Below are 14,813 nucleotides of genomic sequence, written 5' to 3' on the forward strand. Positions count from 1 at the left end.
AGGGCCCTGAGACGGCTATGAAAATGGCACCCCAAAACTCCAGCCTCCTCCCTAGAGCGCCGAAGGGACCTGCTGCCGAAACACAGAGGTCAAGAGGTCTTGGCCAAGTCAAACAGAACAGCTAGGTCAGGCACCATCCTGACGTCTGAGTCTAAGACAATTTCTGGGAGCTGCTGGGGCCAGGATCGAAGGACACACGGTTCCTCTCGTCTCTGAGGACTAAGACTCTTACCGTTCCAGTCATTTATTTCATATTTCCAGAGTTAAAGCCCAGCTCCTTATGCCTCACATGTGTGCCCTCACCCTGGAGGAGTGCTCCCGGCGGGTCCCCGCCTCTGCCAGCGGGCCGAGCCAGCAGTGGCGCAGCGCGGGGGCTTCCTGGGTCTTTCCCACCTGCGAGGCAAAGCTGCGCTGAAGTCTCACGGGGACAGGTGGGTGCCAGGGAGAGCCCGGCCGGGCCCCGGCTGAGTTAGGAGTTCTTGGGTTTTCGCTCCTTTCTGGCCCTGGAGGCCATGATGCTGAAGAAGACCCTGGGGGCCAGAGTCCGAAGATAAATGGCCAAGGACGGCACCAAGTCAGCCACGACCACATCTTTCTTCTTCTTCCTCACGGCAGCAAGCACCTCCTGGGCCACCTCCGCGGGGCTGCGGCCCTGGGCTGTGTTCTTGTCCATATCTGAAAGAGACAGGGAGCCGCGTGAGCTGGCGGCCGAGGCCCCTTTCTGGGGACTTGGGTGCTTGCCCCACTTTCCTGGGTCTTTAGTCCGCAGCTGCACCCATCCTGGAGGTCACAGTCACAGGGAACAGGAACCATTCCATGGTTCAAAGCTGCGAGTGGGGGTGAGGGAGAAGGGCAGGACAACATGGAGGTCAACAGACGGGGGAGCCCCACCCTGCCCCAGAAGCTTCCTGGGCAGGGGCTTGGGGGCGCTATGCCATCTAACATGCCCAGGTCAGCTCGGCTTCAGGGCTGCCACACAGGAGCTGAAGGGACCATCTTCTGGAGCACCGCCCACAGAGTCAGAAACACACAGATGCCCCCGCTCCTGGCGGTCACTAGGGGCTGACCAAGAGCTTCCGTACTGGAAAACAGCAAGCAGACCTCACCTCCGTACTGCGACCCGTCAGCGGTGATGGCGTTGACCGACAGGTTGGTGCGGATGTAGCCAGGGCTGATCACAGTCACCGCAATCTCCTCCTGCTCCATCTCGGCGCGCAGGCAGTCAAAGAAGGCCTGGGTCGCGTGCTTGGAGGCCGCGTCTGCGAGTGGACGGACGCAGTGAGTGTGCGGGTGGGTGAGGCAAAAGCCCCCATGCACGCCCACCTGAACCACCAGAGCTGGCTCCTGACGGCAGCATTACAGCACTAAAAAGCAATACTCATTTCCTGATTTTGAGCTGTACGTTGTCTTTGTTCTTAGAAAACACCAAAGTAGCTGGGCATGGTGGCGCATGCTTGTAATCCCAGCATTTGGGAGGCTGAGACAGGAGAATTACACAGGTTCAAAGACAGCCTCAGCTACTTAGCAAGGCCCTTCACAACTCAGTGAGACCCTCTTTCAAAAATAAAAGGACTAAAAAATAGGGCTGGGGGTGTCGCTCGGAGGTATAATGCCCCTGGGTTCCATCTATAGCACTGCAAAAAAAAAAAAAAAAAGGCAGGCGTGGTATATTGGTAATCCCAATAGAGACAGGAGGATCACAGGTGTGAGGACAGCCTCAGCAAATACTGAGATGCTCATCAACCTAGCGAGACCTTGTTTTTTACTTTTTTAGTGTTTTTTTTTTTTTTTTAAGAGTACTGGGAGTGGAACACAGGGGCATACTACCTCCGAGCTACACCCCCAGCCCTATTTTTTATACTTCATTTTGAAACAGGGTCTCACTGAGTTGTGAAGAAACTCACTATGTAGCTAAGGCTGGCCTCGAACTGCGATCCTCCTGTCTCAGCCTCCTGTCAGTGTGCGCCACCACGCCCGGCTAATACCTTGTTTTAAAATAAAAATAGCCTGGCGCAGTGGCGCACGCTTGTAATCCCCGTGCTTGGGAGGCTGAGGCAGGAGGATCGCACGGGTTCGAAGCCTCAGCTACTTAGTGAGGCTCTCAGCAACTTAGTGAGACCCTGTTTCAAAAGAAAAGATTAAAAAATTTTAAAAATAGGGTGCTCGGAGGTCAAATCCCCCTGGGTCCCATCCCCAGTACTGCAAACCAAACAAACAAATGACGACAAAGTGTTGGGAGAGGAAGAGGTACTCACAGGCAGACCGAAAAGGAATGCTGATCTTGCCCTGGACGCTGCTGATGGCGACGATATGGCCTTGCCTTCGAGTCACCATGGACGGCAGGAGTGCTGGGGGGAGAGGCGGGACTTAGGCCAGACTCCCCACCAAGTGAGTGAGGGCGGCAGGCACCGCGCGGGGCCTTGGGGAGCTGCCCCCGGACTGAAGTCGTTTGGACACCGAGACGTGCCCCGCCGTGGGGCCGTAGACACGGGAGGAATACGAGGCTGTCACTGAAGGTGCAGACGGCAACAGTGGCATCCCCAGCCCGGAGCAGGTGGGGACAGGTGGCAGCTAGCCACAGTCAGGGGCCCCCACGGCAAGCTCTGCGCTCTTAACCCGAGCCGCTACCTTTCGTTAGAGCAACAGGGCCGAAGTAGTTGATCTCCATGACCCTCCTGTCCACGTCCACCTTGGTGTCTGCGATGGTTCCACGGTAGCTGATCCCTGCGTTGTTGACCAGGATGTCCACGTGGCCGAAGCACTGCAGAATCCTGGCCGCTGCGGGAGCGATGGACTCAGGGTCTGCGAGGTCGAAGGCCACCGTGAGAGGCCTGTGTGTCTTCCCCTGGGTAAACACAGCAGACACCAAACGCACCTGCTCAGCGTCCCTACTGCGCAGAGTCCCAGGCTCGGCCCGACAGGTGTGGAATGAGCTGTGGCCTACGGGGTCCCTGCCTGCGGGGTCACCCCAACCAGGATAACTCTGCTCCTGAGCCGGGGGCATCTCGTGGGGAGCGAGAGATGTGGCCTAATGCACTATCCTGGGGCGAGTCACTCTGCCATTTGTTAATGAGGTGTTATTTACATAGCCATCCTGTGCGGGCACCGGGGACACGGCAGAACCTAGCCGAGAAATGTTCCCCTGAAGCATACATTCTGTAATTACGGGTAAATTCTACAAATGCCATGAAGAAGTAGAGAGTGCTGTAGATTGCGGGCAACTCGGCAATGTTAACTTGAGCTGGACAGTAGAAGAGAGTTTAAGCGTGGGGTGTGGTGGCGCAAGCCTGTAATCCCAGAATTTGAGAAGCCGAGACAGGAGGACCACAGGTTCAGGGACAGCCTCAGCTACTTTGTGAAGCTCTACCTCAAAATAAAAACTTAAGGCTGAGGGTGTAGCTTGGAACCTCCTCGGTTTCATTCCCAATACCACAAATTAAAAAAAATAAATAAATAAATGAGCTGGGTAGAGTGGCGCACACCTGTAATCCCAGTACTCGGGAGGCCCAAACAAGAGGATTGAGGAAGAAAAATGAAAAGTGAACAGAGAGCTTAAGAGATTTATGGCACGGCCACCAAACACATTGTGGGGATCTGAAAAGGCGGAAGGAGAGAGGCAGAGGCAGAGACATAGTCTTTATTTAAAAATATTTAAAGAGCCGGGCGTGGTGGCGCACGCTTGTAATCCCCGCACTTAGGAGGCAGAGACAGGAGGATCGCGCAGGTTCGAAGCCAGCTGCACTGGCTTAAGAGACCCTGTTTCCAAATAAAAATATAAAATAGGTGTCTGGGAGTGTAGCCCGGAGGTAGAAGGGTTTCCAGGAACCCCAGTACCACCAAAAAAAAAAAAAAAAGAAGAATAGAATAATGGCTGAAAATTTTCCAAGCTTTTAATTTTTATTTATTTATTTTTTTTGTGTGTGGGTCTGGGGGTGAAACCCAGGGGCATTTGACCTCTGAGCTATACTCGCTGCCCTATTTTTTTTTTATTCTTTTTTAAAAATTCTTTTATTTTGCTGGGCGTGGTGGCACACGCTTGTAATCCCCGCGCTTGGGAGGCAGAGACAGGAGGATCGCGCAGGTTCGAAGCCAGCCGCGCGCGCTGGCTTAGGAGACCCTGTTTCCAAATTAAAAAGTATAAAAAATAGGTCTGGGAGTGTAGCCCGGAGGTAGAAGGGCTTCCAGGAACCCCAGTACCACCAAAAAAAAAAATAAATAAATAATAAATAAATTCTTTTATTTTGTGTGTGTGTGTGTGGGGGGTACTGGGACTTTCTACATCCGGGCTCTACTCCTAGACCTATTTTATATTTTATTTGGAAACAGGGTCTCACTAAGTTGCTGAGAGCCTCACTAAGTAGCTAAGGCTGGCTTTGAACCTGTGGGATCCTCTGTCTCAGCCTCCTAAACTTGGGGATTACAAGCGTGCGCCACCACGCCTGGCTGTATTTTTTTATTCTTTATTTTGAAACAGGGTCTCACTAAATTGTGGAGGGCCTCACTAAGTAGCTGAGGCTATCCGCCACTGCAATCCTCCGGTCTCAGTCTCCTGAATCCTGGGATTCCTTTTTTTTTTTTTTTTTGGTGGTTCTGGGGTGGAACCCAGAGGCTTTCTACCTCCTGGCTATACTCCCAGACTTATTTTTTATACTTTATTTGGAAACAGGGTCTCACTAAGTTGCTGAGAGCCTCACTAAGTGGCTGAGGCTGGCTTCGAACCTGTGATCCTCCTGTCTCAGCCTCCCAAGTGTGGGGATTAAAAGAGTGTGCCACCACGCCTAGCTTATTTTTTATTTTGAAACAAGGTCTCACTAGGTTAATGAGAGTCTCACTACTTGCTGAGGCTGTCCTTGAACTTGAGATCCTCTTGTCTTAGCCTCCCAAATACTGGGATTACAGATGTGGACCACCGCGCCTGGTACATAGACCATTCCACCAGAGGAAGGAAATAAACATTAGGTAGAAATAAACAAAACAAAGGGTAGAGACAATCAATTAAACCAAAAGCTGGTTCTTTGAAAAAGACCAACAAAACTGAGAAAATCGTGAGTTTGACAAGAGAGAGAGAGAGAGAGAGAGAGAGAGGACACAAATAACTAAGACAGAAATGAAAGTGCGGTCATTACTACTGACCTTCCACAGTTAAAAATCATTATAAGACAATACTTTAGGTAATCAATATTAGCCATACAACAAGTTAAATAACCTGGAGCCCGACGTGGTGGCGCACGCTTGTAACCCCTGCGCTTGGGAGGCGGAGACAGGAGGATCGCCAGCCGCGCTGGTTTAAGAGACCCTGTTTCCAAATAAAAAAGTATAAAATAGGTCTGGGAGTGTAGCCCAGGGGTAGAAGGGCTTCCAGGAACCCCAGTACCACCAAAATAAATAAACAAATACATAATCTGGAAAAGAGGACAGACTCCTTGAGACACAAATGACCTATACTGACTCAAGAAGAAACAGAAAATCTCAGGAAACCTAAACCAGGCAGAGAGAGGGAATCAGGGACCATGACTCCCAGAAAGAAAGTCCTGAACGAGCTGGCTGCACTGATGAGTCCTACCAAATGTCTGAAGCACCACTTGCACCAATGCCTCTCACTCTTCCAGAGAAAACGCTTCCCGACTCATTCTATAAGCCCAGCATTACTTTGATTTCCAAGCCAGATAGAAATATCACAAGACCAATATCCTTTATGAGTAGATACAAAAATCCTCAACAAAATACTGGCAAACTGGTGGGGCGTGGTGACGCACACTTGTAATCCCCGTGCTTGGGAGGCTGAGACAGGAGGATTGCACGGGTTCAAAGCCAGCCTCAGCTACTTAGTGAGGCTTGAAACTTAGTGAGACCCTGTTTCAAAATGAAGTATAAAATAGGTCTGGGAGTATAGCCCGGAGGTAGAAAAGCCCCTGGGTTGCACCCCCAAGTACCCCCCACACCCACACACACACACACACACACACACTAGCAAACTGAATTCAACATACTAAAGGATTATTCAAATCGGGCATGGTGGCACATGTCTGGAAACCCATACTTGGGAGGCTGAGACAGGAGGATTACAGGTTTTAGGCCAGCCTCAGCAACACTGGAAAGCTCAACAACCTAGCAAGACCCTGTTTCAAAGTAAAAAAAAGAAAAAAGAAAAGAAAAGAAAGTTTAGGGTGTAGCTCAAAGGCAGAATGCCCCTGGTTTCAATTCCGTAACACAAATACCAAAACCAAAACCAAGTAATTAGAGCAGGATATGGTGGTGCACACTTGTAATCCCAGTACTTAGGAGGCTTAGACAGGAGGATTGCAGGTTCAAAGCCAGCCTCAGCAACTTAGCAAGGCTCTCAGTGACTCAGTGAGACCCTGTTTCCAAATAAAAAAAATCGGACTAGGCTGTAGATTGGAGGTAGAATGTCTCTGGGTTCAATCCCAGGGCCAAAAAACAAAACAAAAAAACCCAGAGAAACAAGTAGCTAAAATGGTAAATATTAGACAATTATATATATATATATATATATATATATATATATATATATATATATTCCCCCCCCCAGTACTGGGGATGGAACCCAGGGGTATTCTACCTCCAAGCTACACCCCCAGCCCTATTTTAATTTTTTATTTTGATTTTGTATTTTTTTATACTTTTTTTGATTGTTTTTTATGGGGCCAAGGATCGAACCCAGAGCTTTGTGCGTGCTAGGCAAGCGCTCTGCCACTGAGCCAAATCCCCAACCCCTATTTTTTATTTTGAAACAGGGTCTCACTGAGTTGCAAAGAGCCTCACTAAGTAGCTGAGGCTGTCTGTGAACCATGATTCTCCTGTCTCAGCCTCCTGAATGCTGGAATTACAAGTATGTGCCACCAGGCCCGGCTCAGTATTTTTATTTTTTTAAATTAATTAATTTACTTATTTATTTTGTGGGTCTGGGGATGGAACCCAGGGGCATTTGATCTCCAAGCTACACCCCCTGGCCTATTTTTTATTCTCTGTTTTGAAACAGGGTCTCACTAAGTTGCAGAGGGCCTCACTAAATAGCTAAGGCTGTCTGCGAACCACGATCTTCTGGTCTTAGCCTCCCAAATGCTGGGATTACAAGCATGAATCACCATGCCCGGCTTTCAGGATCTCCGTGAGTTGCAAAGGGCCTCACTAAGTAGCTGAGGCTGTCTCAGCCTCCCAAATGCTGGGATTTCAAGCGTGCACCACCACACCTGACTCAACTACACATTTTTTTGTGTGTGTATACTGGGGATGGAACCCAGGGGCATTCTACCTCCAAGCTACGCTCTCAGCCCTATTTTATTGTCTTATTTTCCAACAGGGTAAAAGTTGTAGAGAATATCACTAAGTTCCTGAGGCTGGCCTCAGACCTGGATCCTCCTGTCTCAGCCTCCCAAGTACTGGGATTACAAGCGTGCGCCATCACACCTGGCTATTATGCATCTTGAAGATATCACCAACACCTTCCCAACCCCACCAGATGGGTGGCGAAGGGCATCCCTGCACAGGGACCTTCCTTAACCCCAAGTCCCGCTGGAGGTGCAAACCAGTTGATGTGCACACCCCACTCACCTGGGAGGCGGGAGAAGCGGCGAGCTCCCGGGTCAGCTCCTCCAGGGCCTCCACATTCCGGCCACAGAGCACCAGCTTGGCGCCCGCGGCATGGAAGGCTTTGGCACATTCTAAGAAAGAAGAGAGAGTCTGGTCAGCTGAGGCCGCGTGTGGTCATGGCAGAGCACCTCGCGCTGCGGAGCATGCAGCAGGAAGGTGGGATGGGGTGGGACTTAGGAAGCCCTGCAGGCCTACCTGGCCCTCCACAACGCTGGGAGCGCTGCCCCCATTTCCCAGACAAAGAAGACTGGCACGAGGCCTGGTGCGGGGAGGTGTCCCACAATCAGGCAGGGGCCCATCCCGGTACGAGGGCAGGCAAGGCCGCCATGCTGCCGCTCCCAAGCCTGTCTAATGCGGTCAGTACAGGTCTGCGAGCACCAGCGGAGTTCGGTCGAATATTAGGTTGCCTGGGGTGCTGGCGCACGCCCCATTATTTGGGAGGTCAAGACACGGAAGATAGGAGGTTCGAGGCCAGTCTCAGCAACTTAGCAAGACTGTTTCAAAATAAAAATTAAACCCATGCTGAGCATGCTGACACACCCCTGTAATCCCAGTACTTGGGAGGCTGAGACAGAAGGATCACGCCAGCCTCAACTGGTTTAAGAGACCCCGTTTCCAAATAAAATATAAAATAGGTCTGGGCATGTAGCCCGGAGGTAGAAGGCCCCTGGGTTCCACCCCCAGTACCACTGGGGGGGGGGGCGGAAGGGCTGGGGGCATAGCTTGGAGATAGAACTTCCCTGGGTTAAGTCCCCAGTACCAAAAAGAAAACCAGGGTAGAGGACTGTGCACAGGGGTAAGGAGCACCTCCCTGGTGGTTCCCAGGGTTCTCAAGGTGGAGGGAGCAGTGTTCACAGCACAGGGATGCCCCTGGACAGGCGGCCAGCGAGCAGAGGCCAGAGCCCTAGCTGGGCTGGGGGAGGGCTCAGGCAGCTAAACTGCTTCGGTCGGGAGGATGTGGGGGCAGCGAGAAGGAGGCCTCTTGCTTCCCCTTCCAGGAAACGTCCAGCGCCCGGGCCTCTGCTGCCCAGTGGCCGGAGGACCGGCTTGGGCCAGCTTCCTGTACTCAGAGGCTGACCTCCCACACTCGCGGGTTCTGTGATGTCGCGGAAGTCGCCGCCTCGTGTTTCCTGCTTACCTCTCTTTAAGATGTAGATAAGAACAGAGCCCAGTTCAGGGAGACCGGGCTGGAATGAGTGAGAGTAGGTAATGACTTCCTAAGGGGATCCGGGTACCTGAGGAGCTCTATGCCTGTTGTGTTTTAATGCTTCTTGTTTTTAATTCTTTAATTTTGTGGTTGCTTTTGGTGGTGCCAAGGATTGAACCCAGGGGCCTTCTACCTTGGAGCCACACCTCCAGCCTTTTTAATTTATTTTTAAATAGGGCCTCACACCTGCCACCCTCCTGCCTCAGCCTCCTAGGTGCTGGGTCTGTAGAGGTCCTGTACATCTCTGAAGGTCTGTTTGGTTTGTTCTCTGGCTCATCCTGACAAGGGGCAGAAGCCCTTCGAGCCGCGGCCACTTCTTCCGCCTGGCCCTCTGGCGCGGCCAGGCCACAGCAGCCTGCCCACCCAGCAGGGCACCTTCTCACACCAGAGCTAGGGCTCAGAGGACCGTGGGGCAGGGCCGCATCCTAAGCCAGACCCCAGCATTCCTGAAGCTAGAACGATTTAAGGACTCATCTGCAAACATTAGGAACCTTGCGCCCCGTTACTTCCTTACCCCATTTCTTCCTGTCCTTCCCAACACACAGGACATTTTGTGAGGTGCCACGAAGAGTGTAGACACAAAGGGCCAAAGGTGGGGAGGTATACAAAGCCAGGTGAGGAGGCACAAACCCGTAATCCCAGTGCTTGGGAGGCTGAGACAGGAGGATCCCAGATTCAAGACTGGCCAAAGGTGGGGAGGTATACAAAGCCAGGTGAGGAGGCACAAACCCGTAATCCCAGTGCTTGGGAGGCTGAGACAGGAGGATCCCAGATTCAAGACTAGCCTCAGCAACTGAGTGAGGCCCTGTTGCAAAAATAATAAAAAGGGTGGAGGGAGAATGTCCCTGGGTTTAACCCCAGTACAAAAAAAGAAAAGGTCGGGAGGTATGCTGATTTAGGCTTCTGGAAAATGAAAGCCTAAATTCTTAAGCTTTGCTTCTTAGTAAAGCCAAAATGGGAGGAAATTAAAGTTTGTGTAGGAAATAGGAATGAAAACAACAGATTGGAAGGATTCCATTTTCCTTTCTTGAAAAAGCTGATATAGAGAGGCAGGAGGGTCAAGAAAAGGCTAATGGTCTCGTCAGCTCGGGCTGCGGACAGTTCCCCAAGCCCCGGTGCTGCCAGCTCACTGCGGAGCCTGGCCATGTGTTCCAGGATGCGCAACAGCGTCCAGAACCTTCTGTCCCTTTACTCAATGATGCTACTGGTCTGCAAGCCTAAATGCTCATGGCGCTTAAAGGAGACAGGACAAGAGAAACGGAGCCGGGCGCAGTGGCACACACTTGTTATTCCAGCATTCGGGAGGCTGAGACAGGAGAATCGCAGCCTCAGCTACTTAGTGAGGCCCTCTGCCACTCAGTGAGACCCTATTTCAAAATAAAGAATAAAGGCCGGGCGTGGTGGCGCACGCTTGTCATCCCCGCGCTTGGGAGGCAGAGACAGGAGGATCGCGCAGGTTTGAAGCCAGCTGCGCGCGCTGGCTTAGGAGACCCTGTTTCCAAATATAAAATGTAAAAATAGGTCTGGGAGTGTAGCCCGGAGGTAGAAGGGCTTCCAGGAACCCCAGTACCACCAAAAAAAAACAAAAAACAAAAAAAAAAAATAAAGAATAAAAAACAGGGCTGGGGCCAGGCGTGGTGGCGCCTCTTGTAATCCCCGCGTTTGAGAGGTGGAGACAGGAAGATCGCGCAGGTTCGAAGCCAGCCTTGCTGGCTTAAGAGACCCTGTTTCCAAATAAAAAAATATAAAAAATAGATCTGGGAGTGTAGCCCCAGAGGTAGAAGGGCTTCCAGGAACCCCAGTACCACCCAAAAAAAAGAAGAAAGAAAGAAAGAAAGAAAGAAAGAAAGAAAGAAAGAAAGAAAGAAAGAAAGAAAAAAAAAAAAAAAAAAAAACAGGGCTGGGGGTGTAGCTTGGAGGTAGAATGGAGAGCTGACCGGAGCCTCGTCACCTGACCGGGGAGGTGCAGCACCTTGAAGAGGATGTCCTGAGCTGTCCACTGCAACGCCATTCCCCTCGGGCTCTCGAAGGCCCTTCAAGGACTGTGAAGACCTGCTTCTGAGATCAAGAGAGCGGCTGCTGGGTGCCCTATTTATAGCAGTGAGTCAGGTCAGAGGACTGACTGGCGGTGCAGGGCAGGGAGACAGGTGTCCTTTCCAAGGTCTGGATACAATGACAGGCGCAGGGGGCACCCTGCACCCCTCACCTAACAGCCAGGGGGAGCAGATGAACCCACTCCTTAAGGCCTCCCCAGCTTCCCCGGCCCACTGCAAGCTTCCCACCCACACGAAGTTCTGTGTTCCCGCCTCGCCCCCGGGCCTTCCTTTTACAGTCTCCCAGCCCACCCCAGCTGAGGCTTTAAGACTGAGAGGCTTGGGCTTGACTCTGTGCTTTCTGGCTGGAAGTCTTGGGGCAACACACCTTCTCTGAATCCCAGCCATGAGAATCTAGTGAAATCACACGCCCAAAAATGCTCAGCACAAGCCGACGCACGCAGCCCCTGCCCTGCAGGCCTGACAGGGCGTCCATTCCTGGAGGGCAGCATAGCAAGATGAGCCCTGGCCTTTCTCCAGCAGACTGTGACCTCCTCCTCCTCGAGGGGAGACTCTGCCTTTACCAGTGTGCGGCAGGGATGCCGCAGGCTAGTGCACACCAGGCAGGTGTTCAGCACTGAGCCTGCTGGCCCTGGGGCTCTTTCGCCTGCCAGCGCAGTGTCTGACCCAGTCTCGAGAGCGGCAGACGCTGGCCACAATGCCACCAACTAAGACAACATGGCAGGGGTCTTATCACTGCTCCGGGGCCTCTCAGCCTCCTTCCCCGGACAGGCTTGCGTGTGGGGTCCTGGCGTGGTGGGCAGGGCAGAGGGCAGGGCCCATGCAGCCCATCCTTCACCTAGGCTCCGGAGGCAGTGACGGCGCCTCGTCTCCTCCTGTGCCCCGCTCCACCCCTGGGCCTCACTAAACTGGAAGTCCTGGGGAAGGGCTGGCAGAGGCCTCACTGGCCCTGGCCAGCCGGGAGGGAAGAGGAAGGGAAGGCTCGCAGGGAGCCGGGGAGACCCAGCAAGAGGCATGCTGCGCTTGGCCCTCCCTGAGGCAGAGACGCCTGTGCAGTTAGCCGTCCACAGTTGAGAATGGACGACTCACTGAAATCCCGGTAGAAGCGGCTGGGAGCCCTCTGCTTGCTTTAGACCCACCGTGTGCAAGGCCCTGCTTTTCCTCACCGGCCCACAGACCCTGACATCTCATTTGCATGCCCAGAGGTCCCTGTGCAGCAGCTGTGCTCAGCCTGGCCGCCCCAGCCCTGCCCCTCGACCCACCTCTCCCCAGCCCCGAGGTGGCGCCCGTGATCACCACCACGGCGCTGCGCAGGTAGGCCTTCATGCGCATCCACTGCAGCAGCCGGAACAGGCCGAAGACGCCCAGGCCGCCGAGCAGCAGGGACAGGGCGGCCGTCGAGGTGATGTAGTCCATGACCCGCCCCTTCAGTGGACTCTTCCTGGAAGAAGCAAAGCCAGGAAACTGGTGACCGAGTAGGACTCATGCGGACCCAGATCGTCCTCCTGCCGACCTCAGCTCTGAGCCACAGGGCCGTCCCGCACACCAGTCAGCTGTCCAACATGGCGCTGCCTCCTTCTCTCCCTCTCCTTTTTTTTATTGTGTGTGCATGTGTGTGTGGTATTGGGGATTGAACCCAGGGGTATTCTACCTCTAAGCTACACCCCCAGCCCTACCTTTTAATTTTGTCTTTGAAACAGGGTCTAAGTCAATGACAGTCTCACTACTTGCAGAGGCTGGTCTTGAGCCTGCACTCCTCCTGTCTCAGCCTCCCTGGGGTTTTCTTTTGTTGGGTGCTAGGGATGGAACCTGGGGCCTCACAGGTGCTGTGCGCAAGCCCTGCTCTCGCTCTGCACACAGTGTCACGGGGCCTGAGAACGAGCTGACGGTGTGGCTGAGCTTGGGCCTGGGGAATGCCACAAAGGGACTGCACAGTGGCGCCCACAACACTCTCCTGTGGAAACCTGTTTTGGAGAACTGAATTCATACCCTTTATAATTTTAAATCACTGAATACTTATGAAAACAACAGCTTTTTTTTTTTGGTGGTACTGGGGGTTGAACCCAGGGGCTTTTCTACCTCTGAAGTATACTCCCAGACCTATTTTATACTTTATTTGGAAACACGGTCTCACTAAATTGCTGAGAGCCTCGCTAAGTAGCTATAGCTGAGGCCAGCTTCGAATCTGTGCTATCCTCCTGTCTCCGCCTCCCAAGCTGGGGGGAGGATTACAAGCATGCGCCACCACACCTGGCTTTTTTTTTTTTTTTTTAATAAAATGAAGTCATGCCGGGCGTGGTGACGCACGCTTGTCATCCCCGCGCTTGGGAAGCGGAGACAGGAGGTTCGAAGCCAGCTATACTGGCTTAAGAAAGCCTGTTTCCAAATAAAAAAGTATAAAAATAAGTCTTGGAGTGTAGCCTGGAGGTAGAAGGGTTTCCAGGAACCCCAGTACCACATAAAAAAAAAGAAAAAAAAAAAAAAGAAAATGAAGTCATGCTGCTCCTCTGGGTAGACTCTTCGGGGATGCCTGTTTCTGGGTGTGGAAGCCCCCAGATGCTGTCCACTATGGCTACCAACGTACTCTGACCACAGGCCCCATGGACACCCAACAGGAATGAGTGGCGGCAGCGCCACCTGTGCAGAGCAGGGCACGCTCAGACTGGGGCACGCTGCCTGCTGCGCATGGGCCTTCTCAGTTTTGGCCACACGGGTGACTATGACCTGGCGCCGTCGATCATTAGGAAGCACACCTTGTGCCCACACCTGCCCTAGTCTCATCCCCTGACTTCCTGCTCTCACCAGGCACCTGTGCCCAGGCGGCAGCTAAGCTAGAGAGGCCACGGATGAGCTGGGAGGACGCAGCCTGTTCTGAGATTTTGGAAGCCCACTGGACAAAGGCGCCCCAAGGGACAACCTCAGGGTGCCACTGAGCACAGAAATCCTTTGCAGGAAAGAGGTGGCTGGAAACCAAGAACAGAATTCTGGCCAAACAGCCGAAACCTTATTCATCAGCTACGGGGTGACTGTAAAACCCTCACTGACCTAAGCAGTCAAACTCCTCCAGCCCACATGCTTAAAAACAGTTCTATGCCAGGTGCGGTTGCACATTCTTATAATCCTAGTTTTTGGGAGGCTGAGACAGGAGGATTGCAGGTTCATAGTCAGCCTCAATAACTTAATAACCTGTGAGGCCCTCCATACCTTAGGAGACCCTGTTTCAAAATAAAGAATAAAAAATAGGCCTGGAAGTGGAGCTCAGAGGTAGAATGCCCCTGGGTTCTATCCCTGGTACCACACACACACAAAAAAAAAAATAACGTTCTAGCCAGGCATCAGGCATGGTGGCACACACCTGGCATCCCAGTTCTGAAGTTCACAGTTAGGGTGGCTACCCTGCACTGGCCGCCTGGGGATTAGACGGCAGCGAAGCACCGCGCGGTGCACGGGGTGCTGCTGGCATGCCCGCAGGCCTGGGCTTCCTGCCGGGCAGAGGCCAGGACCCGGGACCCTTCGTCTGGCACCTTCTGGGATGTGCTCAGCCAGCTGAGAGCCCAGGCCTAGGCCCAGCTGTGTTTCAGCAGATGCTATCTGGGGTCCGTCATACGCCCAGCCCTGGGCACACAAGGATGTGGGATGATTCCCAGGAGGGAATGCCAGGGACAGAAAGGATCACCAGTTTGTTGGTGGAGCTTTACCAGAAAACTACAGCAAATGTGGGCCGAGTCACCATGCCACCAGGGGCCAGCCACGGGGGAGCACCAGGTACATGCCTGCCGCCTCCCCAATTCTCGGGGATCCAGAGACCACTGGAAAAACACTACCTGCAGGCGCTCAGGCACAGTGCAGGGCCTTGAGCAGGAGCTCAGAGCTCCCACCCAGGAAGCTGCGTGTGCGTGCGTGTGCACGTGTGTGTGTGCGCGTGTGCATGTGTGGGAGAC

The 14,813-nt window shown here is 52.9% G+C and overlaps 1 protein-coding gene across 5 annotated transcripts; it reads right to left on the bottom strand.

The window, feature by feature from the left end:
- Window positions 1–469: 469 nt before the first annotated feature.
- DHRS7B (dehydrogenase/reductase 7B) lies at window positions 470–12,309 on the bottom strand (the record flags this gene model as incomplete). 5 transcript variants are annotated; one of them, XM_080713667.1, is made up of 6 exons in its annotated part: window positions 470–675; window positions 1,107–1,259; window positions 2,256–2,348; window positions 2,629–2,845; window positions 7,573–7,682; window positions 12,135–12,309. In XM_080713667.1, 6 exons carry the CDS (start codon window positions 12,286–12,288, stop codon window positions 470–472), a joined length of 933 nt encoding a protein of 310 aa, XP_080569793.1. The 5 variants fall into 5 exon arrangements, with proteins under 5 accessions (XP_080569793.1, XP_080569790.1, XP_080569789.1 ...); XM_080713664.1 differs by having other exon boundaries at window positions 7,573–7,670; window positions 12,135–12,288; XM_080713663.1 differs by having other exon boundaries at window positions 2,629–2,839; window positions 12,135–12,288.
- Between the last annotated feature and the right edge of the window lie 2,504 nt (window positions 12,310–14,813).

The sequence above is a fragment of the Muscardinus avellanarius genome, assembly GCF_963383645.1.
Source record: "Muscardinus avellanarius genome assembly, chromosome: 16".
Classification (NCBI taxonomy): domain Eukaryota; kingdom Metazoa; phylum Chordata; class Mammalia; order Rodentia; family Gliridae; genus Muscardinus; species Muscardinus avellanarius.